This window comes from Brachyistius frenatus, unplaced genomic scaffold (genome assembly GCF_029030835.1).
Source record: "Brachyistius frenatus isolate BFR_SWC_R1_liver_20210118 unplaced genomic scaffold, ASM2903083v1 Contig_23, whole genome shotgun sequence".
Classification (NCBI taxonomy): Eukaryota; Metazoa; Chordata; class Actinopteri; family Embiotocidae; genus Brachyistius; species Brachyistius frenatus.
The window spans coordinates 3,997,501-4,010,000 of NW_027210622.1; the positions used below are offsets into that span (position 1 = coordinate 3,997,501).

At 41.9% G+C, this 12,500-nt stretch overlaps 1 protein-coding gene across 1 annotated transcript in view; it reads right to left on the reverse strand.

Moving 5' to 3' along the window:
• Positions 1-12,500, reverse strand: part of pax5 (paired box 5) — a 57,614-nt gene that overhangs the window by 16,328 nt on the left and 28,786 nt on the right. The window contains exon 6 of the mRNA XM_069697483.1: positions 9,942-10,126. Within this exon, the coding sequence (XP_069553584.1) occupies positions 9,942-10,126 (185 nt within the window). The remainder of the gene's footprint in view (positions 1-9,941; positions 10,127-12,500) is intronic.

A 12,500-nucleotide genomic window follows, 5' to 3' on the forward strand; every position in this document is an offset into this window, starting at 1 on the left:
CAATCTAAGGAGCAGAGGGAAAATGTTTCATGTGACCTTGTTAAAATTCACGGCAATTAGTACAAACACAAGAAAAGAAATTTGTTTTTGTGACTAAATGTGGATGAGAATCAAAACATTGTCTGTGGAGTTTTTTTGATTGCTGTTTTCAAATAATAGAAATATGAAGTGGAGAAAACATGAAAAAGCTACACTATGTACACGCAAAAAGTAAAGATCTTCTAAGATCATGCAGACAAAATTTTGAAGCATCATCTGTAATAAGGAAAGCTCTAATGCTGCTCAATGGACGGATAATGGAAACTGTCCGCTCACCTGTGTTTGACCCCAACACAAAGCCACCACCCATCCATCCTCATCTCTGCCTGATCTGTGTTGTAGTGTGTGTGTGTGTGTGTGTGTGTTATTTAAAAAGGTGGCTTTGACACTGATGACCAACTATATATAGATTAACCACTTCAACAATCTCGAGGCCGCTACATTCATGATGGGCCAATGACCTGTCTGCTGTGTGTGTGTGTGTGTGTGTGTGTGTGTGTGTGTGTGTGTGTGTGTGTGTGTGTGTGTGTGTGTGTGTGTGTGTGTGTGTGTGTGTGTGTGTGTGTGTGTGTGTGTGTCTACATGCTCCTTGTGTCTGTGCAATTTGCTTAATATTTTTGCAGCAGTGACAAATTTTATCCTCTCAGTTTGTGCACATTTAAAGATGGATAGGCACTAAAAACACGGAAAAATGTGGAAAAATTCAGCTGTGCAAAAAAAAAATGTATGTGCGAGATAAGTGGAAATCTAAAAAAAACTATAGTTCTATTCAAACTCATAATCAGTGACTCTGAGGTTCGACCACTTTCTTCTAAGACAAAAGATCACATCAGCATATAGGCCCGTTTGAGTATGCACAGAACATCACTAAGCAAATCAGAACACCGTGGTCCAAATTCAGACTGTGTTCTGTTTATTAGTACGTTCAGTCTGTTGCTGGATCAGTCTGTTCAGTCTAACACGTATAGAAATGTTGGTCAGTTTCAACTCGCTTTTTTTCTATTCGCTGCTGAGTTATCACATCACGGATTGATAAGCTTTTAACCAAGAAGTCATCACAGCTGAGCTGACCGAGCTGCTGATTCTCTCAGTGACGACGGTCATGGAGAAAGATTCATTCATACATGTACAAAGCACCTCTAGCTCACAATATTGGAAAAAAGACAAGTATTCATCTGCAGTTAACCAACTAAACATACAATATGTAGAGTATATGAACCCGGCTGTTAGGGGTGGCTCCGAACCTAACCTTTTAATTGATGACTTAGCTGGTGTTTTGATCCCTTAGCTCCCTCTGTCTGCATGTTGAAACATCCTCCATCAACACACTCTAACTGATCCCAATGTAGGCAGAACAAACTGAAGTTGGTTTAGACAAACGTCTCCAAAATGAATATAATAAATCTACATTTTTCACTTTTCTGCATCAAACAGCTTCGGTCCTGTTTTCCACTTGTGTTACTGCTCCCCTGTTGTGCGTGCGTGTGTGTGCGTGTGTGTGTGTGTGTATGCACACCAATCAGAGTTTCCTTTAGGTTATGAGGTGAGAGTTTGGCACTGACCCTTTTAATATGTCTGCATCTGTGTGTGTGTAGGTGTAAGTGCAGGCGTGTGTTTGTGCTCACTGACCTCTTAAACACCCCTGTGCTCGTCAGCACACAACACAACCACTGGACTGTGACCTGCCAAATAAGAGCTTACCCTGTACACTACAAACATCTCTCTCTCTCTCTCTCTCTCTCTCTCTCTCTCTTTAGACTTCAGACTCATTTTTAGAACCCACTTTTCTCTCACGCATCAAACCCATCACACCTGTAGTCCCCCCCCCTCACCTAATCATACATGCTCTCCCTGCACAGCCCCCCACTGCTCCCCTCCTCTCTTGGCCGCACTCTGTCTTATTATAATGGCGTCTAATGTGTCCATGTATCCATGTGTAGATGGGGGCCAGGCGGCAGCAGCAGAAAAGAAGGGGTCTGCCGTGGTAATTGGCCATGATGAAGTTTGGCCAGTGGGGTGACAGGCCCGCTAAGGAAGATGGATCATTCTCATTCGCCCCCGTAAATGTTGTCAATTCCACCGCTCATACAGCGCCATCAGCCCTCATCAAAGAGGGAGGGACGCAGCTGCCGGGCCGTGGAGGGGTTGGGGTTTTGGGGGGGAGGGGGGCTGGTGATGGTGATGGTGATGGCGTTGGTGTTGGTGTTGGTGTTGGGGAGGAGTTGTATGGCGCAGGATGGAGGATTACGCGAAAAGGTGGGCATGGGGGTGTTCGACATGGGACAGGAAGTCATAGCCAGAAACGAGCAGGAAAGGAGTTTGTTGTATATGAATAACATCTGCTGGAGAGAAGGAACGAGGGGAAGACGGGAAGATGGGATTGAGATGATTAAAGGAAACAGAAATTGTTGAATAAATTAACGGGAAAGAGGAAACAATGTGAGAGGAAAATGAACCAAATTAAAAGCGTGTTTCTTTTGGAGGATTGGAGAGGATTCAATCATGTTCAGACTGACTGTAGAGTCCCATGAGGTGGTAATCAGGGGTGTGCATCTCAAGCACAAGTATTGGATATTCACTGGAAAATAGTTGACTGTTTCAAGACCACTGTTGCCGCCATAAGTGCACACAGATGGAGAGATTCACGCCATAAACTCAAGCTCAGAAAATCCCATCGAACTTCAAAAACCCTCATATTTGACAAAGCAAATCTTGATCTGTAGATTAACCCTGTGCTCAGTGCTAAGTGCTCTCAAAAGTCTCTGCGTAGCTGTGGTAAACTTTTAGTATGCTGGCTTTACCTTACACAGTTGGCACTGCACCTAATTTTTGTTTATTTATTTTAAGCAGTTCCACAGAACTATTTGCAGTCATCTTTGCATGTTTCTTCTGTTTGTACTGCAGCATCTAATGTCACAGTGACACGTTTTACTGGACCCTCAGGCTGATAATGGACAAGCCGTACACACCTGTAAAGTCCTTTACCTGTAAACTCTTTAGTGGCAGCCCTGCCATTAACTTTGATCTAATTCGTTCTCTCAACCGTACACTTACATAAAGCAGCTCGGTCTGCTGACTCAGATATGGGAGAGTAATGGTTTGGTCCAAATCTCACATCAATAACAGATGAGCCATAATCGGCCCTCTATCACACACACACACACACACACACACACACACACACACACACACACACACACACACACACACACACACACACACACACACACACACACACACACACACACACACACACACACACACACACACACACGCACCACCCAAGCTGGCCCTGTTGGCTTGCACCATTTGCATAATAGTATTTCCCTTTTTCTCCACTCTCCAAATAGCTCCCGATTTCTCCATCTCCCACTCTCTTTCCCCCTCGCCACATTGTCTTGTGTTATCCTGATGGAAAGAGGCTTGACTATAAACAAATACAATTCCCTCAGTGGCCCACAAACTGAGACAGGGATTGTGGGGAAGGAATTTATCTGCGCGCAAACTGAGCGTGGCAGCAGTGGGGAGGATATTCATTTCCAGACAGACAATCCACATGGACCTCAACTCTAGAGAGGCTGTAAAAGTTCATCAATTCTTAATTTAAAAAAAAACTGGGCCAACATTTGTTAATTATGAATCAGTTACAGATTTAGATTTACAATTATGCATTATTATAATGATAGTTAATGTCTCTTTTCTTTTTTCTTGAAGACACGTCAGAGATTTTATGCTTGTGAAATAAACTGCAAAAATACATCTGGTGATATTTGCTACTTTTTCTCTGTCAACAAATCTCTTCATTAAACCAAAGCCATCACTGAATTGATCCTTCTAACAAGTGTAAATACTAGAAAGACACAAGCAATTAGACACAAATTCACCCAATGTGTGGTACCAACTTGAGCAAAATAAACATCAGTTTGAGTTTATATAGTTTCATTTTAAGTGCAGAATTTCTGCTCATTCTGTGGTTTTATGCAATCATTTCAGGATTTGAGAATCATTTCAGGGTTTCAGTTACACTGACTTTCCTTTTACAGAGGAGAGTTTTTAAAGATGTTGCTGCTTCTAAAATCAGCTATCAAAAAGAGGACAGTTTACTACTTGCTTTACTACTACTACTACTACTACTACTATGTTTCTGGTTTCCTTACTAATTTTTTTCCTGATTTGTTCTGTTAAAAAATGACCAGTGAGAAAGAATTGCGCACATAACAGCACATGAAAGCAGCCAACAGGCCATTATAAATAAATAAAAATACTCCCTGCACATGTTCTTGATCAATCCTGTTTAACAGCAGGTAAAATGCAGCGTATATACATTAACATATCAGTGACAAATCATTAGAAATGTTAATTTTGGTCTTAAATTTTGTCTGTATTTATTCCCCTCCAGCTTTATAAGTGTCTGAAATCAATAAAAACATCTAATACTTTCTTTGACAAAGGAACAAAACATCTATACTTTCAGTGCATGAAACTACGAGGTTACTCCGGCCGTTGTAGACTGCACATTCAAAGATAACAGGATTTGTTGTTTCCTTCTAAACGGGCTGTGGAACTTGTTTTAATAGATTAGGTTGGCGCCATGAGATACTTTTTCATAGGGACACCTCTCATCTGAAGGCCAGTGTTACGGTTAGGAAATGAGCAGAATAGAAGACCTTCACATTTACTGCTTGGAGAAGAAGGCTATGCTCTTCTTGACTTCAGGAAGAGCAGTGAGAGATGAACATGCAGTGAACATGGCTGTAATTTATTCTGAGTCAGTCCCACGTATACACGCTGCTTTTGTGAATACTCTGCAGAGCACAAAATGTGTATTATTCCCGCAGATTAAAACAGGCCCCAACAAATCTTCTTTAAAATCTAATGTTCAGCAGTTTTGAATGAAACTTATTTTTAGGTCTTGAGTGTAAAGATCTATAGTTTAAATAAATGAGCTTGGGAAGTCAAAACGTATTAAGAGACCAGTTAACACATTTGGTTTTGGTCTATCCATGAGATTTGTTGACGGTCAGAAAAATATCAACATTGGCTTTGAATCTATGAATTAACTTCTTACCACCTGGTTTATGACACCGTCAGAAGCGAAGGCTTTAACACTCCGTTACAACAAAAGTAGCTGTGCATTATAAAACTGTCGGTCGCTGTCAACCACTTTAACCAATTCCATCCTTTAGACTAGATGACCTCTGTCCTCTGCTTCTTTTTAAGTTTTATGGATTGAAGTAATCTCAATGCGAGAACCAGTTTAATCAGACTGGTTGGTACTGGGATGGGCATTTGGACCTGGGGGCAGCACGGATGGGTGGAGGCGCCATCAGCTCTGATGATTTATCACCTGGATAATAGGAAGTGATTGAAGGGAAATTCAAATGAACTCTCTCTGACACGCACACATGCAGACACACAGACGAGCACACACACATAAATTAATAGCGGGGCTTAATAGACTACAGAGAGAGGGGGAACAAGAGCAAGAGAGGGAGATGAGATAAAAGGATGGCTTGTTATGGAAAAAAGATAAAGAAAAGGTCTGAGACAAACAGGTTCAAGGAGTAACTACGGGTGACAGATAAAATACGATATGCTTGTGAGGAACGTGAGCAATTTTACTTTTTGTCTATTTAAGTGGGTTGAAGGAAGAATAAGTAATAGACGAGGCTCCTGTTTTAGTGGAAGACAGCTAAAGAAATAAAAATAATAATAAATAATGAGGAGCTTTATATAACTGTTTGAATGCAGAATATTGAGCCTCTTATGCTTTTGTTTCTCTCTACCTTTTTCTGTCTTTCACAAATACACACACATACACATTGACTCACACTTCATTAAAGGCACTGACATGCGCACACGCGCGCACACGCACATCACCAGCCGGGCCAAGTCTATCAGGCATCTTTTAGGAATGTCACTCAAAACACAGCGTGACCCTCCTTGACCGCAACCCCACCAGTACCGGCACACACACACACACACACACACACACACAAAAGTACACACACCTTAGCCCACATACCAAAGAGGCTGAGCTGTAGCTGTCAGTGTGTCAGTGTTAAGGGTATGACTGTCAATCATTCCCTCTGGGAAAAGAGGGGGTGGTCAGAGGTGGAGGGGACAGATAGTGATGTAGATTTGTGTGTTTGTGTGTCTGCTCGGATCTCTTTGTAATGCTTCTTTTTTTTTTCCAAGCCAGTTTTCACCCCAGCGCGACCAGCAGTGTAAAGCCTCGACCCCGGTGGCTTGACCGGGGCTCAGAGAGGACACTGACCTATGAATCATGGGTATTATAGTCTTGAATCGCAGTCTATAGAGCCACTACAGCCAATCCCTGTCGACCTCTCGCCCTGAGCCACTCCACTCCCCATGTTGGTCAGAGGAGAGTGAATGGGTTAAAAAGACAAACTTTGCCCTGTAGGTCTAAGGCTGCGGCCTATTTGTGCTTCCATATACTACTACTCGTCTCGGGTGTGTTTGTCCTCTTGCCCTTGACACTGACTAAATAAATAAACCTGAACCAGGGGTATGTTTAAAGAATGCGGAAACAAAAGTGTCATTTTGACACATTGGCAAAATATTTCCTTAATATTGACCGGAGGGCTGCAGATTAGGAGACATCTGAGAAAAAGGTGGAGCGAATACAAATGATAGCTTGTTGTCATTTTGTTATTCAGCGTACAACTTACACCTGTCTATTCCACTCAGATTTACATTAATTTACTGCTGGGAAAGGGCGGGAGGTCAATTTAGATGCAACATTAAGACACACAGACACTACCTCTCTCGCTCTTGGTTTTCTCATCTTCTTTCTCTCACATGCAAACAACGCGCACACACATATGCAGCATATTCCCAAGATGCACCAGCATGCCGACAGCTCCATCTCTGTCCCCAAGCAGCAGGAAGTGAGGTCATAATGAGAGCCAGGTCAATACGCTCATTAACCCCTGCAGTGTGCCTAGATTATAGGAACATCAATAGGCCAGACCTGACTGGGTCACAATGTCCATCAGACCACAGAAACTCACAGCGGCCTGTCAGACTAACAGAGAAAACACCACCTGATGTTGACATTTTCAGATCACTGTAAAAAAAACACCAACATGGAAGCAGTTTAAAACAAAAAGATCTATTAGGATATTTACAATGTTTATGTATTGCTTTTGAAACTAGAATTTGGGGATATAACTAACAAGATTGACATGGCATGGCAAGGCATAGCAGGTGGGCTGTTAGCTAAAAGCAAAGACAATCATTTCATAGGTTAATTAGATCAAATATCTAGCAGTAATGTTAGCTTGCAAATATGGTAAACAGCTTACCGAGTTGTTTAGTTTGAGGTGCGATCAAAAAGGTCCAAGACTCCAAACAGAGGGCAGCACAATTATGAACATGGGCCAGAGGATGCTATAGCTTTAATAGCTTTTCCAAGTTGTGTCACTTGATCAATATCAGCACCTCTAACGCACGTTTTTGCGGCCACTGGCATGTTTACATTTGTGATTTCGCCATAGACTTGAAACTTGGGCAGAGAGTGCACAATTTTTGGGGTACTGAAAGAAGTAGCAGGGATCTAAATCCAGTGAGTAGGAAGGGTGGGGAGCAATGATCGTGTTTTTGTGGGCGGGAAACGTGCGGATGCGTTACCATGAACTAAAGTGCCATCGTGTGCCTCAGGTAGTTTGTGTTTCCTTAGACACCTCAGAACGTCACAGTCGAAGTCGGTGTTGACAGTCTGACCCAGCTGGGAGAATTCACAGGGCAAAACCCAGCCAACGTCAAAGAAAACCCAGTTGCACTTGACCAGATGCACCTTACTCGGTTTTGGACAATGACGTTTAAACCCTCTTGAAATACAGGTGCCGCTCAATGGCTGCGTGTGTGTCTCACACATTGCTTCATTGATAGAAGTTCTCTATAACATTTCAAGGGTCTCTGTTGCCGATTTACAAAATTTTACCCAAAATGTGTGCGCTCTGTGCTCAGTGAAATCGTATTTGCGTATGTACGTGGCGTGGTCAAAAAATCTGGTTCAAGCAACGCAACTTGGAATACTTATTCACAAAAGTTATTACTTCTCCCTGCTCCATGAGCATTGCTGTGCTCATGTGCGACGGGAACCGTCTCTGAACCTGTTGATCGTACCTGGTATAGCTACGTCCAAAGTCCTACAGAAGCTACTTGTGAATCTTTAGCTCTCTGAGCTAACTCAGTTTAACACAATGCTTTTGCACCATGCATATAGGATTGCCCTCTGTAATACCTAAGTATTAAAATCGTGTCTGTCCTTGAGAGCTCACTACGTGTTCAGCTTTCCTTTCTTTTTTTTATTTAGTTCTAGAAGAATGTAGTTGGCGCCTGTGTCCACTGGCAGTGCCAAACGGTTGTCATAGCGTTGGCCAGGCTGAGACTGCTGTTCACTCACTCGTTAAACGATAAGGCTGGCATCATTCTATACATTTTGTTATTGTCAACAAAAAGACCAAAAACAACAATATTTTTTAACTTGTCTTTCAATACTTTTTAAATTTCCTTTGCCTCTCTGTCACTCAGCCGCAAGACTAATTGTTCACACTTAAGACATAAATCCTTAAAAAAACAAAACAGCTGGATACTGTTGTTTTATTATTCAGGACTATTTTTTAGGCATGGATGAATACATGTTTGGTACTATTGGAATTATTTGTAACATCAGGATGGTTTGTGTGGCACTAGCTCATTTAAACTCTCACCATGTTCATTATAATTAAGGAACTTGTCACTCAGTGCTACGATGTGGTTCCCTGGTGTGTTTTTCTTTGTTTGGACTCAAGGATCGGTAGTGAAGAATAAGCCATATCATTCTTTGGATATGGAGACAATGTTTGTTGTTGGTGGAATCAATGCATCATTGCTTTTGGTCTTTTCATGAGGTTTGTTAACAGTAAGAAATGTATAGAAAAACACCACACTTATCTTAAAGTGCACTCACTCAGGCTGCAGTGAATGCTAAAGAAGCAGCAAGCATACTAAAAAAGATATTTGGAATCAATTTTTTTTTTGAAATCAACAGAACTCAAAGGACTGTGGTAGGAGCAGCACAACTGGATGCCTGAATGAAATAGTGTTGTGATACTTAAATACAATGCTATTTGTAGTAGCACCAACTCTGCTTCAGTCAGCTCCTGTCAGTTTTTCATGGACGGTTTTGCTCTGCATTAGCCCTATTTTTATTTAACAGCCCAGAGTCACATCAAACTGCGTCAGAGCTACGTTGGTCCACAGCACAAATTGTATTTGTTTCAAGATTACAGCTCTAAAATTGTGAGAAACGTATGTTTAAGACTGGGCTGTCGAAGAAGAATGCAATGTGACGGAGTATACAGACCGACAAAGTCGGTGCTAGAAGGACTCGGCATTGGATAGATCAAACACAGAATTTTACCAAGATATCTCTGTCAGAGTTTGTGAGAAAGTAAAAATCATGGTAGGTTTATAAATTGGTAATCTTATGTAATTTATTTGACTTATGTAACATAAATTAATACACCGATTCAATTTTACTAATGTAAGTAACATACTTATTTCAACTCAATGTTTGATCTTTTCCTAAACCTAACCACATGGTTTTGGTGCTTAAACTTCAGTCACCTTGTGCGTATGTGTGAGACACCAGCAAGCGCTGGTGGACAGTCACATGACTGATAGAAAAGAATAGGCCAAGAAAAATGTTGGTATTGCACTACTTGTGAGCTGTTATTGTGAAATTAATACCTTTTGTGCTTTGAACCAATGTAGCCATGTAACATTTGATATGTGACACCGGGTTGCATTAGAACACACTACAGTCTGGTTAACCCCTGACCTGTTCCCAAACTCAGCCTCAGCCCAGAGCCTGCACGATGCCTCGCCCTTACCTTGCCAGAGTCAGGGCTCACATAGAGGTCAGAGCTGGATTGGATTGGACAGGATGGCTGCCTGTCAAAGAGGCGGTCCAATACCTCGATCTGCTGTGGAGAGAACAGCTCCCCTCTCATCTGCTTCCTGAGGAAGTCCCGCCCACTGTGGCCGTGCCCATTGGCCAGCGGTGACTCCTGCAAACCTGCAAAGAGGAGACAGAGACGGGAGAGAGGAGTGAGGTTAGAAAATATTCAATAGAGGAATATGAGAATGGAAGAAGGAGATTAAGGAAGTGTTCGAGAGTCTTATTTGTACAACAGAAAGAAAACCCAGACGGTGATAGAGGAATTAGGGGAGGAGTGAAGATGTGAAGTGATAATATACATCACTAAGACAGATGTGGAGAGAAAAGTTAGAGGACTTAAATGAACTCCAGTGAACGGATTTTGGACTGAGTGACTTCATAGATTGTGGAGCCTCAGAGAAAATGGTATACAAATGCAATCCATTACCAAGCATATGCTGTCTCTTCTTCTTGATCTCAGAAGTACACTCTCTGCTCTCACATACACACACTCCTCCGTCCCTCTTGTCGTATCACCCCTATACACACACACACACACACACACACACACACACACACACACACACACACACACACACACACACACACACACACACACACACACACACACACACACACACACACACACACACAGACACACAAATATATATGGCTGCGGTATCAGTATTAGACTGTGAGCTCTCGTATCCTGCAGTTATTGCAAGGCTACGGGACTGAACGAGACAATTATAAGAACTCTGAAGAGTCGCGGCCCACAAATGATTAGAAAAGAGAGAACGAGAGAAAAAGATAAAGAGAAAAAGGGGATGAGGGTGAAAATCCCCCGCTATAGAGCCAATTCATCGCTCCAAACCGCTCCTGAGAGCCTATTTTAGTGCTGGGGGTCACTGTGTGTTTGGTGTGTGTGAATGTGTGTCCGGGGGAGTGATATGACAGACAGGTGGAGAGGGGGAGGAGGGGGCTTCAAATATATATATTTTTTTTCCATTTGGACTGAAAATAAAGATTCATTTGCGCCGGATTGTGGTGCCAAAGAAGAATCAGAGTGGCAGTAGTAGATGAAGAGACAAAGAAAGGAAAGAAGGAAAGAATCTAAGCTGGGGCTTTAGGGCAGTTGTAAAATGTTTTTCTTTCTGTCTCATCACAGTCAACATTATAGAATCATTTCTGTTAATCGCAAATGGAGCATTTAGGTGCACTTCATTTGAACCAGGGAATCGGAATTTACAAGTTCCCAGTCTGAACTTTCACCTTGAATGCCTCTTGAAGTTGGATTTCCGTCAGGTAAAGTCAAATGAACCTCACCAACCCCAACCTCAAAATCTAAGATGGCTGGTGCACATTACAGGAGGTGAAAGCTGTAAGTAATACTGGTTATTAGCACTTCTGATGAAATCAGTTGTGTATCCAGTGCTGCTCAACTGGCCTGGTATTTCCAGACCCAAATTCACTCCATGAATATATGGGTCTGGCCTTGCTCCATTATCCTGTGGTTTACAACAGATTGGTTTAGTCAGGCTATTTTACACTGAGGTCTATAGAGAGAGTCGCTTGTTTTCTCCCAAAAGGTGGCGGGTACGTCTCTGAAAGTTCCCGGATGTGCCGGTCTGATCTTTGCGGTCAACTTGGGTGTCTCGTAATTTGCAGCTCCGACTTCCGATGTAAATGTAACCCAGCATCATTTCTGTAGTTTTAGATCAGTTAGAATCACACTGTACTCATCTAGTTCATTACTGAGATCTGTGTCACTGAGTGGTTCTTGTTTGAAGGTTAGAGCGATCATTGGGCCTGTAGCATTTTAGCTGATGTAGCCTCAGGCTGGGTTGTTCTGCCCAAGACCCGCAGATTTTGATGTGGAAAAATCTGTGGATTTCCCCTTTAACAAAGTGATAGTTGAATAATCCTAGTCCTGGTTTAGTTGCTCTAACCATGGTCTTTTCCTAACTTCATCCATACGTAGTGGATGAAGATAGTGCAAATATTGTGGAAAATGACCATTTTAAAAACATAATCTGAGGTTTTACATCATCCAGGACTAACATTCTCCTCTAGTCTCACCAGATTAGACAAATTACGACCAACCCAGTTTAATGAGATTATTTTAACCAGTATATTTTAAAGTAAAATCAACTGAAGTGTCAGAAATAATCCCCACACTGCACAAGGCAAAAGGAATATGTGTGAAGCAAACTTGATTAAAGAATCTGCTAACTGACAGTTTAGGTAACAATTTTATTGTTCACCTCGTCTTTTTCTTCCCAAAAATGTTTTTTTTTCTAATTAGTCTTGATTTTATTTGAGTGAGGTTGCTGCATCCCCACATCTTGTCACAAACTTGTTTTTATTGCAGATGGGATTGATAGGCAACACCATGAACCGGCGATCCAAGTTGTCATCGGATTTAATGTTACAATAAATGGTAAAATGGCACATTTAACCACGTGCTGATCTATAATACCACAGCTGTATTATCGTACTAAAACTGGGTTAT